The sequence below is a fragment of the Phytophthora infestans genome, genomic scaffold (assembly GCF_000142945.1).
Source record: "Phytophthora infestans T30-4 supercont1.60 genomic scaffold, whole genome shotgun sequence".
Taxonomy (NCBI): Eukaryota; Oomycota; class Peronosporomycetes; order Peronosporales; family Peronosporaceae; genus Phytophthora; species Phytophthora infestans.
In genome coordinates, this window is record NW_003303699.1 from 365,542 (window position 1) to 384,448 (window position 18,907).

Consider the following 18,907-nt stretch of genomic DNA (forward strand, 5'->3'; position numbering starts at 1 on the left):
CACGCCAAATGCACAATACTACTGTAGTCGTCTTCAACATATTTCGTGTGGCTCGATTCTTGCTGGTCTGCTGTGAACTTCAGCAGCGCGGCTACTACAACATCTGTGTTCCTATCCTACTACTAAGCTCAATTACCTTCACTACTTCCTATCCTGTACTTACCTTAGAGTCGACAGCACGGCAAGGTTTGGCTCATGCTTTCTAATAATGGTCGCCATTTGCCTGTTCTCGAAGCTGACAGCGCACGATTCCAGTTTCGTCACTGACGTCTCAAGTGTTTCCTTTTGGCGTGACAGCGGTGCACTATCAGCTGTCGGGATGAAGTTGGCGTGGTCCCAGACAGTCTCGCCCAGAGCAACCTGGTTCCAGAGGTGACTCACCAAACTCGCGTTGTGCAGGTCGGCGTTCGTGAGAAAGCGGAAGATCTTGGCACTAACGCCGCTTTCTAGCGGAGGAAGAGCTGCTCCAAACAGCGGCAACACGAAGACTCGTTCGGCTCCACTCGTGCATCGAACCACAGCTGACAACGCAGCCTTCCCAAAGCTGCTGCTACTCTTGTCAAAAGAGTACTGCTGCAACTCTCGCTTCTTCAACAACAGTAAACTGTGCGCAGCTCCTGCGCTGCCAGATCGCTGTTGTTCGCCGTCTCCTCTGATTGGTGACATCTTACGCGAGCGCTTGACTATAGTTCGATAGGTTAGTTGAGGCGTTGGTGGTGAAGTGAATGGCATCGCCCTCACGCGGACACTCGGTGGAGTTCCACTACCACCTCGTGATGCCAAAAGCCTCGACTGTAGTAGCTCTGTGCGCTCCCGCTCGCGTCCTGGAGAAGCCTCAAACGGTGAAGAAAAGTCCTTCTTCCAAGTCTCACGATCAATGCGCATTCGCCTGTGGGCACCCTGAAGTACAGGCGATACAAACGTCTCGTCGATCTCGCTAGATGGCGTACCGATCACACCTGAGCCCGTCGTTACCCCACCATTCGCGTGAGCCACACACGGTGTCTGGTTCTTGCAGTCCTGTCGAATTTAAGGTCAGCAACATGCCTCGAGTAACACAGTAAAGGCTGGTTTCACTTACAATACAGCGGCAATTCTCTCCGCAAGACACGCCCGCTTGAAAGCACTCGCAGTATTTCTTTTGACACGCTGACTTCTTGCAATGGCACCCGTGCTTGTGCATCTTCGTGGTCGCCATTCCAGCACTTAAGAGCTGCCGTTGCTGAAGACTCAGCTGACCTGGAGGTGACAGAAAGGTCCCTGTTGAAGCTCGCCTGTCTGCTGATAACCTCCGAGCTCCTCCTGAAGTCACAGTAACCATTGTAGAAGTGGCTCCGATCTTGGGCTTGAAGGCGTTCGGGTTCTTCTCCAGTCGCGACGCGATGGCTTGCTGTCGAACGTCCTCTGCCGCCGTCGTGTTGGCGCAGTCGAGACAGTTGCAGCTTTCGTCACAGTATCCACCGCTAGCGAAGCATTCGCAGTAGAGTTTAAGACACTTGGACTTCTTGCAGTTGCACGGGGCTTTCTTGGGAGCTGGGATCATCACGACTGCAGGAGCGAGAGGAGCTTTGGACGCTGACTGCAACGACATCGTCAGTGAAGTTGAAGGTCCTATAAGCGTTGGCGTCTTCAGTATACTGCTGTCGAGCGAAGTCAGGACGCTCCCGGGGTCTAGCTGCGGTGTCAGCATAGTGAACGGGCCCAGAGCTGCTGCTGCTGCTTCTGCTTCTCGCTTGATTTGCTTGGCTGGTGTGATCGCTAGAGCAACCGCCTGTCGAACTCCCAAGGAAGACTTCCGCATCTTCAGTCCTGACAGGTTGGCGATCGACGACGGCATCGAGACGCAGTGAGACGCTTTTCGCTTCTTCTTCTTGTTCACAGGTGTGGTGGATGCTGCTGGCGTTGGCTCTGACGCTGGGATCAATCTGCGCGCTAGTGGTGGAGATTGGGGCGTTTCCATCAAAGTGCCAGCTCTGTTTAAACGACTTGGAGCGAGCTTTCGAGGTGTTGGAGTCTTGAAATGATGAGCATCCGGTGTTTGGCCGTTCCAAGGATGCAACGGCGACCGCGCAGGACGCGGTGATGCAGCTATCTTGACCGGGGTTTGCAGCAATTTGCGTTGGACATTACCGGAAGACGAAGGCTGCTGACGCTTCTCTTCTGCTTTGCGACGACGAATGTACTTCTTTCGCTTCCTACGAGCCAGACACACAAAGTTAACTCGTACTTTCAGCACCGGATCTTCCAATGTGACAGACTTACAAGCTCTTATTGATGGCCTGGATCTCGCGAGTGTGGTGCGAGTCCGGTGGTGACGGAGAGTCTCCGAACGACGTGTGGAGCTTCATCTTCATTACGCTGTGACCTCCAAGCTTTGACCGTTCGTCTCTGCCTGGCGTTGCGCTTGTCGACGCCTGGATGTTTGGAAAAGACTCTCTAAAGAGGTTGGGAGAGACTAATCCATTGGCAGAACCAGGAGCCGAAATACCACCGCCAGCTAATGATCCGGCTGACGAGAGGCCTCGAGGATTCTTCCATCGGTTCTTCGGTGTCTTGAGGATCAACGGGATGCCACTATGAACGTCTGTGGACGGGCTTGTCTCTTTGTTGCCATGTTCGTCTTCTGGAAATGGTGGGAGTCTGTTTGAACAACAGCAAGAGAGTGCAACACTGATTAGAGCGTGTGGCACGACAGATCATGTCCATAGGGAGGAAATTGACGTACAATTTCGGCAGTTCGTAGGACGAGAGCGACACAAGTGGCGACAGTCTCACGGACATGAAACTGTTCTCGAACTCCTCTGCTGGCATGAGTGGGGACAGGGAGTTGGCGAAGGAGAAGAAGGAGTCGTGCTCGCTTGGACTCGTCGATAGACCACTGGGTGCGCACTGGATATCGTCAGCGTCTAGAAGCGAGGCTGAAGTGTCCACTTGTCTGCCGGTAGCTGGAGATTTCATTGCTCCTCGAACAGTTCCACGCTCCTCGTCATCGTCGGTGCGGTCAAACACATCTTTTAGTCGTCGAGATAGCAGCATCTGTCTGGATGACGGCGATGGAGTCCGTGGAGGCGTCGCTGAAGTCGAAGTCTTCCTCACGGGCGCTTTTAGCTGCACTTTATCTATTATAGACCCTTTGTTTTCCTGTTCACTGAGTGAATCAATAGTCTCTAGCAATCTCTTAGGAGGCGCGACTCTGATAGGCACAATAGAGCGTCGTTGCGGCGTCTTGGCAGCTCGCTTCTCCTTTCCTGTGGACCTGGTTCTCGTCACGAGAGGCGATTTGAAGAATCTCGAAGGTGAACACGCAGCACTGGATCGAGACGACAGAGCTGGGGACGCTAGAGGTCCTGCTACCATCTCCACACCCAGAGAGGAACCTGCAAAGCTGCGGCGATGCGGCGACGGCGTGAGAAGCGAGAATTCTGCGTCTGAGTTGAGCTGTAAAAAGTCAAAATCGCTGTCGTGCGGCGATACGTCGGTGGAGATGACGCTCATCTCTTCTTCTGGAGTCTGCACCTGCTGCCGCTTCATCTCCAGCTCCGGCTCTGGCTCTGGTTGCGTCTCTGCGATCTCCGTAGCATGCTGTGATCTGTCTGTGGAGGCTTCTGAAGCCGCGACGTCGCCCTGTTCGGCGCGCTTGGGGCTGGACACGCCCATGGCCTCTAGTGGTGTTCACAGGGCGATAGGTCTCGAAAAGGTCGCACGGACACACACCGACGACTTCAATGAGCAGATGTCTTGAATTATGGCGCGGAAAAGACGCGGGAAATGTTCATACGGGTTTTGACCAATGAGAGGGTCAAGCACATTGAGCTCCAACCCAAATTGTAAATAGTCCTAGTAGTGTCATTTTAAAAGAGCCCGGACTATTTTCGATAAGGCGAAACCTCGTGGCAAGAAGCGCGTATGGCGCTGCAGTTTTTCAGGCAGTAGGTGTGCGACATGGAGCTTAAACTCACGCAGCTCAAGTTGCAGAACCCGTCACTGGGCGCCGTTGCCGTGAGCTTAATCCACAGCAGCATTGGTCAAAAATTGGTCGGACCAAAAGTCGGTCTGGAACGGTGGCAGCTGAAGAAGCAAATACGCATGGAACAGCAGCAAAAGTTGCTGAAAAAGTGGGATGATCACCAGGTGAGGGCTAAAAAGGCAACTTCAACTTGACCGCGACTGATGAAAATGGTTTAAATTGTAGCAAGAAGTGGCGAGATCAAACACCAGCTGTAGCAGCGATATTACGACTTCAAGGCCGACCCTGAGGACGAAATTTACGCTCATCAACTGGCAATCGTGACGAGGACGCGTGTCTAGTGCTGACCTAAAGTCCTAGCAGGACGTTGTGCCTGTCGTCGGGGTTGTCGATGGGTCTAGAGATTGTCAAGCACGACCCAAGCGTGAAGGCAGGATATCCTGGAATTGCAATACGGAGCAATCCTTCCTTTGCGTTGAAGTTGCTGCCGATGTGTACTGGCATTTATTTGCTGTGACGACTATGGGCTCGAAAGTACGATTGTGGTCTGTGTGTTTACTTCTTTTGTCGTGGAGCTGAAAGTGCTGTACTTGTGCAGACGGCTACCATAGTGCGTCTGCTTAAGATTCGGACAACGTCGAGGCTACACTCGAAGGTGGACGGCAAGCACACCGCTCGCAGATACTCAGAAGAGTATACACCATTGTCTACTAGACTGGCAATGGAGACGTCGAGCCTCGACTCGAGGAGGTTGGTGGTGAACTACTGTACAGCGATACACAACCACAAGCGAGGCTGTATCAAACTAAAACCTGTACCTCGACAAGGTCCTGGACATACGTCCACGTCAACTATTAACTACAGTGAAGGATTCGTTCAAGACGATCCCGTTGTTTCGTGACAGCGTCGTCGGCAAGACCCAGCAAGCGCAAGCTTTCCTTGGCTCGATCTCGTTCAGCTCGTCGGTGGTGGTGGATCGGAAATCCACCTTCAAGTAAAGTAATCATGAGTCATGATACATGATGTCAAATAGGTTCAAATTGGGTTCACAGTCACTTTGTAGCTCCTCGATTCAATAAGATGACGACCGAAAATCCTGTTTAACTCGAAAAAGATACGATTTTTGCATGCGGCTGATTTTCGCCGCAATTCGCCTTCGTCATTCTTCAATTTGCTTCGCAACAAGCAGCAGCACTTTATAGCGACGACCTCAATCGAAATGCTGAGCTCCAAGATCCTCGCTGTCTTCGCTGTGGCGACCCTTGCGACTGCCGACGACTACACTACCGATGACTACATCACCGACGGCGACGAAGGTTCCAGCTACATTGACGATGGCAGCTTCGACTACAGCGCGTTGCCGGCCTACACGTACACGTTCGACCCGGAGTATTCGGCGGGCGTAAGCGGTACCATCAACGTACAATACGGCGGTCCGTTCTCCACCTTCGCCGTGATCACGACCGATCTCGACTTCAGCGACGTGGATCAGAGCGAGATCATGGCGTTCGACGGTAACTGCACCGAGGAAGTGACCGAGTACAAGTGGCACATCCACGTCAAGTGGCCCCACGACTACGACTCCGAGTCTTTCGAGCAGTGCGGACTGGCTATCACGGGAAACCACTACGACCCGCTCAAGGCATGCGGTCCCAACTCCGAGTTCGTCGGTACTGAAGAATGTCTGCTCAAGACACCGGAGTACAGCTGCAATCCGGAGGAATACGCCCAAGACCCTCCTGTCTGCGAGAAGGGCGATCTGTCTGGCAAGTTTGGATACTTCAAGCTGGACGACAGCAAGAAAGAGAGCGGCGAGTACTTCGACCTCAACTACCCGCTGCCGGAGGAGAATACGCCCGAGTGGAACATTATTCTCCACGCTGTGTGCAGCAAGGTCACGCCTCGTATCGCCTGCGCTGTCGGCAAACAGACGTCGGGCTGGAGCTCACTCTCGGGTTCGTACTACAAGTAGGCTGCAGTCCGACGACCAGCACGTGAGCTTGTCCATGCATATTAACCAGCGAAGGTGCGATGTAGTATTAGCGCACCGTGTTTCGATGTGCTCAGGGTCTTTATGACCTCGAGTCAGTCTCCATTCAACTCGTTTTACCACATTATCTTGTTGTCCACTTTTTCACACTCTTCATCGTACTTGTACTCTTCTGCATCCTTGAAGTATTTCTTTCTTGTAATTGACATTTTCGTTCTCACACTCCATGCAGCGTCTACAGAATAAATAAAAAACAGGCACAAGTACAGACCGAGAGTAAGCCGACTGAAGCGCAAGAATGTTAAATGCAGTGCACTAACGAGAAGCAAGTTCGCCTCCCTCTTATCCATGCAAAATATATAGCCGGCACTCTGCCTACCAGCTGCTATCACGAGCTCTCGTCACACCTTGTCGTCGCTGCAGGATCATTTTCCGCTCCAGCATGTTGTTATTTCTCAGTCTTAGTATGGGGGTACTGTACTGGTCGCTGTTGAAGAGACAGCGACGCTGCAGCACGAAGCACCTTTCAGTTAGTACATCAGCCAATCAATTAAAAAGAAACTACTCAACGAAACTAAATCCTCACGCAAAATATAATGCAAGTCAGCTCACCCTCACGTCGCTGCAATGCAACAACACTACGCTGCGCTTCGCTCTTGCTTGATGCGAGGTCGCTCCGAGTCCCGGTAACTGGAGCGAGCGGTGCCGTATTTGTTCTTCTTGTTCGTTCTCCCACTCCTAGAAGACGACGGAGACGGATCCTCTGCTCGGTAGTAGTGGCTGCGGTCTCGGCTGCGGCTTCGACTCGAGCTGCGGCTCCGACTGTCCGAGCGACCACGGCTGCTGTAGTTTCGTTTACGCTTCCTGCTCCTTGAGGACTCCCGGGGACTTCGAGATCGACTTGTGCTTCGGCTGTTGCTGCGACTGGCGCGTTCACGATGGCCGCTGCGATCGGATTTACGCTCCCGACGGTCGAAGTAGGACGGATCGCGGTAGTAGTCGACGTCTCGAGCGCTGTGACGCTCGTAGCTCCGTTCTTCTTTGTCGTAGTTGGAAGATCTGTCTCGAGAGGAGCCGTACTTGTCGTCTCCCCGTCTGCGTTCCCGATACCGATCACTCGACCCGTAGTCCTCGTAGTCGTATCGATCGCGACGATCTCCACTACGCGGTCGGCTCTCGTCTCGCTCATACTTGACCGTCGCTTCTCTCCCCCTTCCATAGCGAGAGTCGCTACCACTGCGACTGCGACTCCGACTGCGCCGTTCGTAGTCGCGACTGTATCGATAGTCTTCAGCACGGCCGCCAACTTGCGTTGTTTCCACCTTGATACGTGGCTCGTTGCCATCTCTGTACGATCTTGAATTGATTCCGCGTCTCGACCGACTGTCACTGCCATTCTTCTTGCCACTTTTCGCCCATTCTTTCGAGTCCTCCTCCGTCTTTTTGGTAAATTCCGCCTCGTTCAGGATACTCGAGGGATCCAGTCGTAGACCTCCCAGTTGGGGGTTGAATGCCAGCTTCAATTTCGCAGCCTCGTCGCCTTCTAAGTCACTTGCTGACTTGACCAGCGCATCAAATTCTGCCTGTTGACTCTTTTTCCATCTCAGAAGTACTCGGTAGCTTCGCAGTGCATCCCCTAGCAGAAAGAAGAAAAAAAAACGCAATAAGAACCGAGAAGGTGCCGTGGGTGCAACACGAGGGAACGTACTTGCTGTCCGCTCGTTGAAAGTGCGTCCTTCTACGCTCGGACTGCACCACTTAAACTTGAAGTCTTTGCCTTTGTTCCACGTCGCGATGTACGCCGCTGCCTCACCAAGCAGCTGCGGAGAAATATCCACACAAACTGGCAGGAAAAATCTACAGACACTCAAGCGCAACACCGTTAGTCATCGTCAGACTCGCTTCTTCTCTTAATCTCACGTACAATTCCTCGAGAGCTGTCTGCGCATCTTCTTTAATGGAGTCTCGGACTGCAGAGACACACCGATGGCAGTTGAATACCGTTAGTCGTGTTGCTAGCAAGACGAGATGCAGCAGACACGTACATTTCTCCGGCATCTTCTCGAGCACTCGACGGAGATAGTAGAAGGGCATCTCCGTTGTCAGCTCAAAGTTAATTCCCTGGAGCACTTCCATCTCGTAGTAGAGCAGCTGCACCCGCTCGATCTCCAGCAGCTCCTCGTCGCCAGCAAACAGCGGCGTCTCCAAGATGTCGTACATGACTCGCACCATACGCAGCAACTTCATCCGCTTGCTGGACGCCTTGGCCGAGAGGAAAAGACAAGCTGCGGCGAATTTGTAGCGCTCTCGAGCGTAGATGCCGCGATCGAAGACGCGATGGAAGAAGATGCAGGCAGTGAGCGCAATGTCGCTGCTCAGTCCAAGACACTGCGACAGGATGTCGATAAAGGCAATCGCGGTGTAGCGCCAGTGCTGCTTCTCCTCCGGTTTGCTGTCGAAGTTGTGGCGCTCGAAGACCAGCGGGCAGTTGGACCGATCGAGTTGCAGCTGTGGAGTACTTGGAGGCGGCAGTTCGAACGACTGAAGCTGGTCAGGAGCCTCGGCCTGTCGTTCCGATTCGCTGCGAGGCAGCGGCACGGGAGCCCTTCGAGGCTTGCACTCTCCCATCACGAGACCCTTCCAGGCCTTGATCTTCCTTGGATAAAGCTTCAGTTCTTCCCACCGGGCCAGAGTCTGTTCAGTAACCACAAGAAGAGCACAGGCATCAGTCCTTCATAATCCACAGGGCAATCAATACAAAACAGTCACTTCACCTTGAACACCCTTTTACGGTTCTCCTCGGCGTTGCGCTTGTCGCCGTAGCGGATCTCCCTTGCACAGGCGTTGAGCACCTCGTCGATGGTCTGGAACCATTCTCGTTGTATCTGCTGCAGTCGCTCGCCTTCAAAGGTCTTCAGGAACTCGTGCAAAACGTAGAACAGCATGAGTTTGGCCTGGAATCCTCTCGCGCCTTCAGCATAAGCTCGCTACAGACAGGCACAAGCAAGACAAATGACGTTAGTTTGTGTTTTGTGAACCAACAAGACCAAGTGCAAAGCTATAGAGGTCTATTCTATTAGGCACGCCGCCACCAGTACACACAGCATAGTCAGACACCAGCCAGCCATCAGCAAGAAATAGCAGAACAAGTATACAATAACTAACATACAATGAGTGCCAGGCTTCGTTCCAGTGTGGCTTTTGTGTGTGGTTTAGTGGCGGCAGCGGCTTTTTAAGATAATATGGCGTGGTTTTAGAGGCTATCGGTACCTGCTTCATCTTGATCTGGAAGCGCAGCGCGTGTTGCGGGAACGTGGCCATGTATTCGGCCGTCTTGGTCACCAGTTGGCGGTTCGTCACGCAATGCAGCACGTCGTTAAGCACCGTGCCAAAGCCTGCAATATCTTTCTCCCACTGCGAGTCCGACAGCAACGGTCGCTCAGGCTCCAGTGGCGCCGAGGGTATCGCTGGGACATCGGGCGGCGTCTGGACTGGTGTGTCACCGCCGCTAGAGCTTCGATACGCGCCGTTTTTGCGGCGCTTGCGGTCGGATGAGCTGCTTGGCGGCGTATATAACGGTTGGCGTGGTTTTTCTGGCCGCGGGGGCCGCTGAGAAGCCGAAGAATCGGCGGCGAGGGCATCCTCGAGGCTAGAGGCCGATTCTGAGACTTGTGCAGCGCTGTTGGAGGCGATGGACGGCGTGTTAGAAGCACCAGATATTACTGAATCGACTGGTGTGCGTTTTGACGGCGTGGGGACGGCGACAGGTCGCTCCTCGCTCCCTGAAGTGGCCGATTGCCCGCGTCCAGTGTCCCCCATGAGTTCTTCGGCGTCTGAGCTGGATAGAAAATCGAACTTAAATGAGATGCTAAATCCGTTTCGAAAAATAAAAAATATTTTACGAAGATATGGGTACATTTATTGCATCATCGCCAACTCCATCTCAGTCGCGATCGAGATGTTGTGGGTGGGGCGATTCCAGTCCGATTCGACTGTGTCTGTATTGTACTGACCAGGGCCCTAACGTTGAAGGCAATTGTTAGTTCATTTGGAGTGACAGTGGTCCATGTGATGAGGACATACCAATACTGGCACCTTTGGACGCTTCTCCTTGAAACGAGGTTCCTGAATGGGGGGAAGCACATTCACGAGTGAGACGACATTCAGACATGATAAATAAATGATAGCGCACCGCTGCGTAAAACACGTTCGGTCGAGCCTTGTGCTGCGGTTTCTGCACTAAACGCTCCATGGAGTACGATCCAGGCCCCTGTTTCGGTTGCAGGTTTCAAAGTGAGCTCAATGCTACAGTAAAAATTCTTGATTCTAACACGTACAGGGACAAACGAGTTCGGGTTGGGTTTGTCCTTCATTCGGTCGATGCCCGATTTGAAAGCACCCTGCGCTCCTGCGGCATTCCAAGATCGTAGAGTCTACAAGAGCCAAACAAGTCAAACGGCCTTAGCACAGCTGCGAAATGCCAGCTCCTCGTAAGTGCAAACCTCATAGTCGCCTGGCGATGGGCCAGTGGCTTTTTGGCTTTGATGTGGGCGACTTGTAGATGAAGCAAACATGGATGAAGCCTTGGGTTGTTGTTGCTTCTTGTTATTTTGTCCTTGCATTTGCCGCTCTAATTTTTGCTCCTTCATATCACGCTCTAGCTGAGACTCGAGCGTCTCACGATTGGTCCCAGAGGAAATGGTGTCGAAACGCTTTGTAGTGCTGCCGAAGTTTGTCACGCGGCTTGTCTGGAAGGGACGCAAGTCTCAGTACCGTCAAAAAAATTATTATCAAAGCACGACGATCTCACCACTTTGCTCAATACTTCCGACACAGCTGACTGAATTTCATAAGATCCTGGTGCAGCCAAACTCTGGTCCCTCTCTTTTGGGACTTCGAAGCGCTCTTTCTTCGAGCTAAACGGTGCCTTTTTCCTGCCAGATATTGACCGTGGCTGTTGTGTGGTTCCTGAAGGGGGGTTATAGTAAGCTCCGGGGCCTGGAGCAAGTCCATCGCTTCATACAAACAGTCAGCAGCTTCATAGAGCTTCTGGAAAAAAAGCAAAAATCTTACCGTTGCGAAGTCTCGAACCGAGTCGATGTACTTCCAAAGAATTGAAGATGCTCGGGCTTCGTTTCTTTCGCGAATCCGTGAATTTGAGCTGAGTTGTACGCCCCAGGTCCTGGTACAGTTTTCGTCGTCGAGCTGGGTGCTGCTTGCTCTCGAGTAAGGGAGGACTTGAAAACAGCATTGATTCGTGCGGGGTCTTTGAGTGCAGCGCCGTCTCCGGTGTTCTTGTACTCTCCAGGACCTGGTATCTCAGCCTTTGCTCGAACTTCGTGCTCAATGAATCGCGTCACTTTACCCTTCGAGAAGTCGGTTGTCCGCGTCTTGTTAATACTTTTCAATCCTCTCATAGGCTCGTACTCTCCAGGACCCAGCGTATCATTTCCACACCCAGAATGACCAACTTTGACTGGCTCGTGGCGAACAAGTTTGCCATGCGCACCTTGCTCGTAGCCAAAACTCTGCGAAACTGTGGGAATGGACGGAGCAGTTGGAAGTCGAGTCCACCGGATCTTGTTGTTGGACGGTGGTGTCCTCACCAAAGGATTGCCGAGGCTTGTGTGTCTAAAACATGAAAGATAAGAGCAATGCGGGAAAAAAAACTTCAGTTCATGGCTTACGTTTTGGATTTCTGTGCAAACGGGTCTTGCTTCGTGTATGCTCCTGGTCCTGGCGTGGAGAATCCTCGACGCTGTCTTACATCACCAAGTCGTTCAGACTTGGACTGAAAAATTGACGTGGCGGATGCCTTGCTCTTTGTAGGCGATTCCCAACTTGTCTGGTTGCTACTGGTATAAGCTCCAGGTCCCGGAGTTATCATCTTCAAGCCTTGAGTGGAGCCAGAGTTGGCACCGCGCTCGAGCTTGTCGCCGCAGCCAAAACCTGCAGCATTCGGTCGCACGTGACGAGATTTCGAAGTTTCGTAGTAACCAGGACCAAGACTCGCCGACGTGCCAGCCTTCGATTGCAAACCACCGGGACAATCGTCACGGGTCGTGCGGTGCACCCACGCCATGATGCAACAGCTTTAGCTTCTGCCGCAGCTACGGTGATTCCTTAATCTGTTTTTGCGTTACATGTATAAATAACCAGACTGACCCTGGTCAGTGACGGAGGTGTTCATGTTAGAATTAGACAGCGACAATGCTTTTCCTGATGAAAGTTTCCCGCATATCCGAATACGACGTCAAGCGCCTGAGGCAGTTCTGTACGAGAGTTTAACACGTGCTGAGGTGGCACGTGTATCTATTGCGAGCGGTGATTTGCTGCTTTGCAATGTAGGTTTTGGCGTGTTTCCTCCAGATGGAATCGGCACTCTACGCTGCAGCGATTCTTCGTAAACGTGTCAACGCAAAACCAATGAAAAGCGCCATGAGTGCCAATGTCACCACCACCACTTCAGCAACCCTACATGGCGCACCTTTGTCCGCGATCGCCCTAGGAGCTTGACGAAATCTCCATGTTGGTGCTGCATGGGTTTGCTCACTTTCCAATTCACCCCGTAGCAACAGCAAAATGGCTCCTCAACAACAAGACACCCAAAGCGCGGGTACGAGCACCACTGCGTCTTCCATCGCGGAGAAGTCGGAGTCTGTTACTAAGCATAAGCCCATCAAGAACGCGCTCAATGATGAGGTCGAGCATTTCGAGTTCGACCACCCTGAACTTCGCAGCGTTTTCCCCACCACCAAGCACGACCCAATTCCAGTGCTGCAGTACGAGGACCGAGGACTGATGGCCGACCCGACGTTCAAGAATTTGCTCAAGGATGCCTCGGTGACGCAGTTGTCGCCGAGGATCGGCACGGAACTGTCGGGCATTCAACTGCATCAGTTGACGAACGCGCAGCGCGACGAGCTTGCTCTACTGGTGTCACACCGCGGCGTGATCTTTTTCCGTGACCAGGAGATTAATATTGAGCAGCAGCTCGATCTTGGTCGGTACTACGGCCCACTGCACGTGCACCAGAATCTCGGTCACCCGGAAGGGCACCCTGTAGTGCTGGTGGTCGAGGACTCGGTGGGGGACAGTGACCGGATCATTCAACGCCAGCAGTACGACCCAGACAACGTGTGGCACAGCGACGTTTCCAACGAGCGCCAACCTCCTTCGTACACAAGCTTCAAAGTGCTAACGAACCCTCCACTTGGAGGTGGCACGTTGTGGGCGTCCGCATACGAGGCTTACGAGCGCCTCACACCGCCGTTTAAGACATTCATCGAGGGATTGACGGCGATTCACAGCAGCAAGGCCCAAGCCGAGCGAGCAGGGAGACGTGGACACACGATTCGTCGAGCTCCGGTGGAGTTCGAGCACCCGGTTGTACGCACCCACCCGGTAACTGGTCGTAAGGCTCTATTTGTCAACCCCGCGTTCACCAGACGCATCCCGCAGCTCTCTTCTCGCGAGTCAGGTACGACAAGCTTGTTGATCGCATAAGGTGCTACGCCTGCGTACTAACGATTGCATGTATCATGTTCAACTCCAGATGCGGTGCTCAAAGTTTTGTACAAGCACATCACGGAGGGCCACGAGTTCCAAGTTCGATTCCGCTGGACCAAAAATGCTGCTGCGGTCTGGGATAATCACATCACGACTCACTTCGCGACGTTCGACTACTTACCAGGCAACCGACACGCGGTTCGAGTGACTACGCAAAAAGAGATCCCCTACTTGGACGGTGAAGCTAGCAGACCCTAAAATCCACCTACTGTACCTGTTACTCTTGGTACTGTACCCTGAAGACGCCAAGAGCAGGCTTTTTTTGGTCAATACTAAGATTCGTCCACATTTGAAGCAGACATTTAAGCGCATTCAAGCACTTTTTACCTTACAAAAGACAAGATAAAATGCTGCTAAGGCGATATTTCCCTTGATCAAGTGAGTGTTGGTTCTCTCTAATCGCGCTCAAGAGAACTGACGTGGTCTTGGGTCTTTTAGAAAGACCTTTCTCGTCATTCTTCAATTCGCATCCAATGGCGTCAACTGCCACGATCGTCGACCCGCAAAGCTGCTGCAGCGCCAATGCCGAGCTCTATCGCGTATGCAGCGGCACCTGCAAGTGCTTCTATCTAGTTACTGACGTCTTCGTTATGACAGGACGGGGATGGCATGCGCTGGAGCTTCATGTTGAACTTAACGGACATTTCCTACGGCACCTACGGGTGAGACAGGGACCGGCTTCCATTGCTCTTCATTCCGTCGTAGTTTTGACACTGCGTGACTTTCTCAAGCAACAACAAGTTCTACATGGGGCAGCTCATCGTAGACCGCGGGCGCTTCGTGGTCTTCCGCAAATGGGGCCGCGTGGGCGCCAAGACACCGCAGTCAAAAACTGAGTTCTACAGCAGCGTCGAAGAGGCTGAGTGGGCCTTCCAGAAGGTCTTCCAGTCGAAAAGCGGCAACAAGTGGCCGCTCACGGAGCCTTTTGTCCGCAAGAAAGGCAAATACTTCCTCGTCGGTGCGTACTTCGACGCCCTACCAAGACATGTTTTCACTCATGGTGATGTGGCTTGCTTGACCTTGCTAGAGCTGGACGACGGAGAGCCCGAAGGATCATCTGCAGATGTTGAGGCGAAGGTGGAGGAAAAGCACGCAGTGGCGTCCAAACTGCCACGAGAAGTGCAAAGCATCGTCCAGGTAGGTTGTGGATATGGTGCTTTTCGTGCCAGCTGGACGACAACCATTAATGAATGATGTTGATGGCAGCTCATCTGCGACCCAGAGGTGGTGACGCGAGAAATGGCCAGCCTGAATGTGGACCTGAAGCGCTTTCCGCTCGGTAAACTGTCGAAGGCGCAGATATCGCAGGGCTACGAAATCCTACAGCGCCTTTCAGCTGCATTGGAGGAGATGGAACAGCTGGCAACAGCTTCTGCTCCAGCCACGAAAGCCAAAGCTGGCGCGAAAAGTAGACGAAAGGCCAAGGCGAAAGCGAAGGGACCGACTGCAGCTACCACCAAAAGTCTGTCGGCACTCCAAGCAGCGATCAAGTCGCTCTCCAGCGAGTTTTACTCGCTCATCCCGCACGATTTCGGTCGCTCTTTGCCGCCAGCTATCGATACGATGGCAGATCTCAAACTGAAGCTGGAGCTGCTCGAAGTGCTGTCGAATCTGGAGATCTCGCAGATGCTGCGGAAGCAAGAAGCCGAGAAACGGAGCGGACCTGCGATCCATCCTCTGGACATGCACTACAACATGCTCAACACGAACATGGAGCCGCTGAAAAAGCGCGGCAAGGAGTACAAGATCATCGAGAGGTACGTGAGTTATCCACTGATGACCGTGGGGTTGGCTTGCCAATGCGTTTTTTCCTGCCGGTAGATTTATCCAGAAGACCCACGGCGGTAGCAAGCTCAGTATCAACACAATTCTCAAGATTGCGCGTCCGGACGAAGACACCCACAAGGACGTGCTAGGATCTCTTGACAACCACATGGTGCGTTTTCTTCTTTCACTTGGTAGATTCACACTCGCCCGTTCTTGAAAATACTGACATTTTCATTGGTATGGATACTTTGGTGATTGCAGTTGCTGTGGCACGGCTCCCGTCTGTCGAATTTCGTGGGCATTCTATCGCAGGGGCTGCGTATTGCCCCGCCTGAAGCTCCCAAGAACGGATATCAGTTCGGCAAGGGGGTAAGCAGCGTGGGCTGAAGCGCCCACTCTTTGCGGTGACTTGTCTAACCCTTTTCTCGTTGTAGCTATACTTCGCCGATGCTTTGGTGAAGTCTGCGAACTACTGCTGCACCACATCTCGGAACCCAACGGTGACGGCGTACTCTGGTGGCGTATTTCAATGTCTTGTTGATACTGATCGGCTCCTGTTTCTTGATGCCTTTATACAGGCAGTGCTGCTGCTCGCAGACGTCGCACTGGGCACGCCGTTCAAGACTCCAAACGGCGAGTTTCTGGACTACAAGACGGTGAAAGAGCAACGCGGATGCGACAGCACACACGGACTTGGACGCATGGCACCGGCGGAAAATGAGTTCGAGACGCTGCCCGACGGCGTGGTTGTGCCCGCCGGTACGCTGAAGGCAGTGGACGGTAGCCAGTATTTGATGTACAACGAGTTCATCGTCTATCGCCGCGAGCAGGTCCAGCTGCGCTATCTGGTGACTCTGGACTTCCAGAACGTCGCGTGCGCCTGGTAGAGAGGGAGAGGGCTTGATGAGAGCAAAGGCTGACGCACCAGCGATCGCTTGGAGCGACAAAAAAACTTATTTTATTGAAAAACCGGCTAAGGACAACTTTCGCTTGTCCTCACTGTTTTAAGAAAACTGGACAGAGTAAGCCGTCGATTATAATACCGGTATTTTTTTGGCGCCATGAGAAACCCTTTTGAAATGCCTCAAAGTGCTGCGAAACGTGTTGACCAGCTCAGTGGCTGCCCCAGCTCAGCTGAGGTCTACCAGGTGCCTTTATCTCGGTGGACACTTCAATTTGCATGGATCTGAATGCTGCTATTTTAAAATGTGCATCTCGGTGGTGATCAGGACGCGAATGGTGTCACCTGGAGCTTCATGCTCAACTACACCAACATCTCGTTCGGGACGTATGGGTGAGTTCTGGTGATGGGTGTGCACTGTATGCATAGCAACTGAGCATTGTCATGCAGAAACAACAAATTCTACATGGTGCAGCTGATCCAGGTCGGCAATAACTTCATGGTCTTCCGCAAGTGGGGACGCGTCGGAGCCAAAAACCCGCAGGTGGACACACGTGCAAGAACATCATATCTTGTGTTGTAATAATACAATGACAACTATTATGCAATGATAGCGCGCTCTGGAGCGCTACAACACGTCGCTGGAGAAAGCGCAGGCGTCTTTTACGAAAAAGTTCTTGGACAAGAGCGGTAATGCATGGCCATTGACAGGGCCGTTTGAGAAGGTGGAGGGCAAATACGTGCTCGTTGGTGAGTGATTGTAGCACAGGACTTTTCCATAGGAATCTAAAACCTTTTGCTTTGTATTTGTTAGAACTGGACGACGAAGTGGCAGAAGAGGAGGAACAGATGAGCGACGTCGAGAAGGAAGAAGAAGAGGTGGCGTCGACTCTACACGAGACTGTCCAAGAAGTGTTGAAGGTCTGTTTCCACTCGAAAAACTGGTGCTCGAACGACAAGCTTACTGTTGCGCTTGCAGCTCATCTGTGATGCTGACCTCATCGCTCGGGAAGTGGCAGATATGAACCTTGACTTGAAGAGGCTGCCGTTAGGTCGGTGACAGGCAGACCTTTGGTTACTCCCGATGATATTGTGCTAATACTTGATAGCTCACTAGGCAAACTTTCAAAAACACAGATCTCGCGGGGTTACGCGTTGCTCCAGCAGCTCTCTGAAGTGCTCAAGGAAATTGAAGATCTCAACAAGGTTGCTGCAAATACTCATGAGGCACCTCCTGCAAAGCGGACCGGAACACGAAGATCCACTCGGGTCAAACGAGCGGCCAAGCCAAATGCCGTGCAGATCCGCCGCTTAAAGGCTGGTCTGAAGACCCTTTCAAGCGAATTTTACACTCTGATTCCGCACGACTTCGGGCGAAACTTACCGCCCCCGATCGATTCGCTGGACGAGGTGAAGCTGAAGAGTGACTTGCTCGAGGTGCTGGCGAATATCGAGATTTCGCAGAAGTTGCAGGCTGAAAAGAAGAAGAATGCAAAGAAGAATGCCGGCGCTAAGCTGAACTCGCTCGACGCGCAGTACAACATGCTTAACGTCAAGATGGAGCCACTTCCTGAAGCTACCGAGGAATTCAGGATCATCGAAAAGTACGTAGCGGAAGAAGTCGGTGGTGCTGGCTTAAAGTACTGACATGGGTGCTCTGCTGCAACAGATACGTGGAGACCACGCACGCTCCGACCCACGTGCAGTATAAACTGCGGATAAAATCTGTTCTCAAGATTGCGCGTCCGAATGAAGAAAAGTTCAAGGACGTTTTTCAGTCCGTGAACAACCACAAGGTTCGTCTTTTGTTTCCCTATGGCAAATAATAATGCCATTATCTTTGTGAACTGACTTATGCTCGGTAATTTGCAGTTGTTGTGGCACGGGTCTCGCCTCTCGAACGTCATCGGTATCTTGTCTAAGGGCCTTCGCGTAGCCCCACCCGAGGCACCAAACAACGGATACATGTTCGGCAAAGGAGTGCGTGGAGATTACTTCAGTACGTTGAATTGCTTACTGGTGGCGATACTGATGATTCGTATACTGCTCTTCAGATTTACTTTGCTGACTCGGTATCTAAATCTGCAAATTACTGCTGGACAACGCCGCAGAATCCGAAGGTGACACTTTGCCTGTTTAGCGTGTGTATCTGCTGATACTTGACGCTCTGTTCTTCTTGATTGTTTGTTGCAGGGTGTGTTGTTTTTAGCTGAGGTGGCTTTGGGTGCCCCCTACAAGGCTCAAGAAGCGGACGATCTGACGTATACAACCTTGAAGAAAACCAAGGGATGTGATAGTACACACGGAGTTGGCCGCATGTCTGCCCTCGAAGAAGACTACGAGACCATGTGAGTTCTTGAGAGTGCTTCAGTAACATTGCAAGAACGAACTTAACACGTGTGGGCTTGTGGCAGGGAGGACGATGTGGTTGTTCCCATCGGTGAGTTAATGCCATCGGACGGCAGTGGCTCGTTGCTCTACAACGAGTTTATCGTGTACCGCCAGGAACAAGTGAAGTTGCGGTATCTGGTCAATCTCGACTTCCTATTCGAGGACGAGGAAGAGGAGGAGGCGTAGAGGGACAAAGCAAGACAGCAGAAGTGACACACAGCAGCAGTCCATATCGTTGTGTTGGTCCTGTCTTCTAACTTTATCCCTAATGTGCATCGCCGACTGCTTCGATAGCTTCAGGACACTCACTACTTCCGCCTTT

General features: G+C 52.3%; 5 protein-coding genes across 5 annotated transcripts; 2 read left to right on the forward strand and 3 right to left on the reverse strand.

The window, feature by feature from the left end:
• Positions 1 to 159: 159 nt before the first annotated feature.
• PITG_17595 (uncharacterized protein) lies at positions 160 to 3,357 on the reverse strand (the record flags this gene model as incomplete). Its single annotated transcript, XM_002896428.1, has 5 exons — positions 160 to 198; positions 265 to 1,020; positions 1,082 to 2,195; positions 2,263 to 2,640; positions 2,726 to 3,357. The coding sequence occupies 5 exons, from the start codon at positions 3,355 to 3,357 to the stop codon at positions 160 to 162; spliced, it is 2,919 nt and encodes a 972-aa protein (XP_002896474.1).
• A 585-nt stretch (positions 3,358 to 3,942) lies between these two features.
• On the forward strand, positions 3,943 to 6,084 carry PITG_17596 (uncharacterized protein; the record flags this gene model as incomplete). Its single annotated transcript, XM_002896429.1, has 3 exons — positions 3,943 to 4,131; positions 4,566 to 4,734; positions 5,170 to 6,084. The coding sequence occupies 3 exons, from the start codon at positions 3,943 to 3,945 to the stop codon at positions 5,937 to 5,939; spliced, it is 1,128 nt and encodes a 375-aa protein (XP_002896475.1).
• A 511-nt stretch (positions 6,085 to 6,595) lies between these two features.
• Positions 6,596 to 9,799, reverse strand: PITG_17597 (uncharacterized protein; the record flags this gene model as incomplete). Its single annotated transcript, XM_002896430.1, has 6 exons — positions 6,596 to 7,593; positions 7,666 to 7,814; positions 7,882 to 7,927; positions 8,003 to 8,651; positions 8,732 to 8,944; positions 9,228 to 9,799. The coding sequence occupies 5 exons, from the start codon at positions 8,900 to 8,902 to the stop codon at positions 6,596 to 6,598; spliced, it is 2,013 nt and encodes a 670-aa protein (XP_002896476.1).
• Positions 9,800 to 9,875: 76 nt separating this feature from the next.
• PITG_17598 (uncharacterized protein) lies at positions 9,876 to 12,039 on the reverse strand (the record flags this gene model as incomplete). Its single annotated transcript, XM_002896431.1, has 8 exons — positions 9,876 to 9,977; positions 10,041 to 10,082; positions 10,150 to 10,227; positions 10,295 to 10,390; positions 10,460 to 10,705; positions 10,768 to 10,972; positions 11,031 to 11,588; positions 11,645 to 12,039. The coding sequence occupies 8 exons, from the start codon at positions 12,037 to 12,039 to the stop codon at positions 9,876 to 9,878; spliced, it is 1,722 nt and encodes a 573-aa protein (XP_002896477.1).
• A 500-nt stretch (positions 12,040 to 12,539) lies between these two features.
• On the forward strand, positions 12,540 to 18,771 carry PITG_17599 (poly [ADP-ribose] polymerase, putative; the record flags this gene model as incomplete). Its single annotated transcript, XM_002896432.1, has 19 exons — positions 12,540 to 13,437; positions 13,513 to 13,704; positions 13,965 to 14,065; positions 14,124 to 14,188; positions 14,258 to 14,484; positions 14,554 to 14,663; positions 14,733 to 15,283; positions 15,348 to 15,462; positions 15,555 to 15,662; positions 15,872 to 16,141; positions 16,523 to 16,587; positions 16,645 to 16,738; positions 16,809 to 16,944; positions 17,009 to 17,115; positions 17,332 to 17,798; positions 17,864 to 17,990; positions 18,067 to 18,193; positions 18,404 to 18,542; positions 18,609 to 18,771. 19 exons carry the CDS (start codon positions 12,540 to 12,542, stop codon positions 18,769 to 18,771), a joined length of 4,062 nt encoding a protein of 1,353 aa, XP_002896478.1.
• Positions 18,772 to 18,907: the final 136 nt, after the last annotated feature.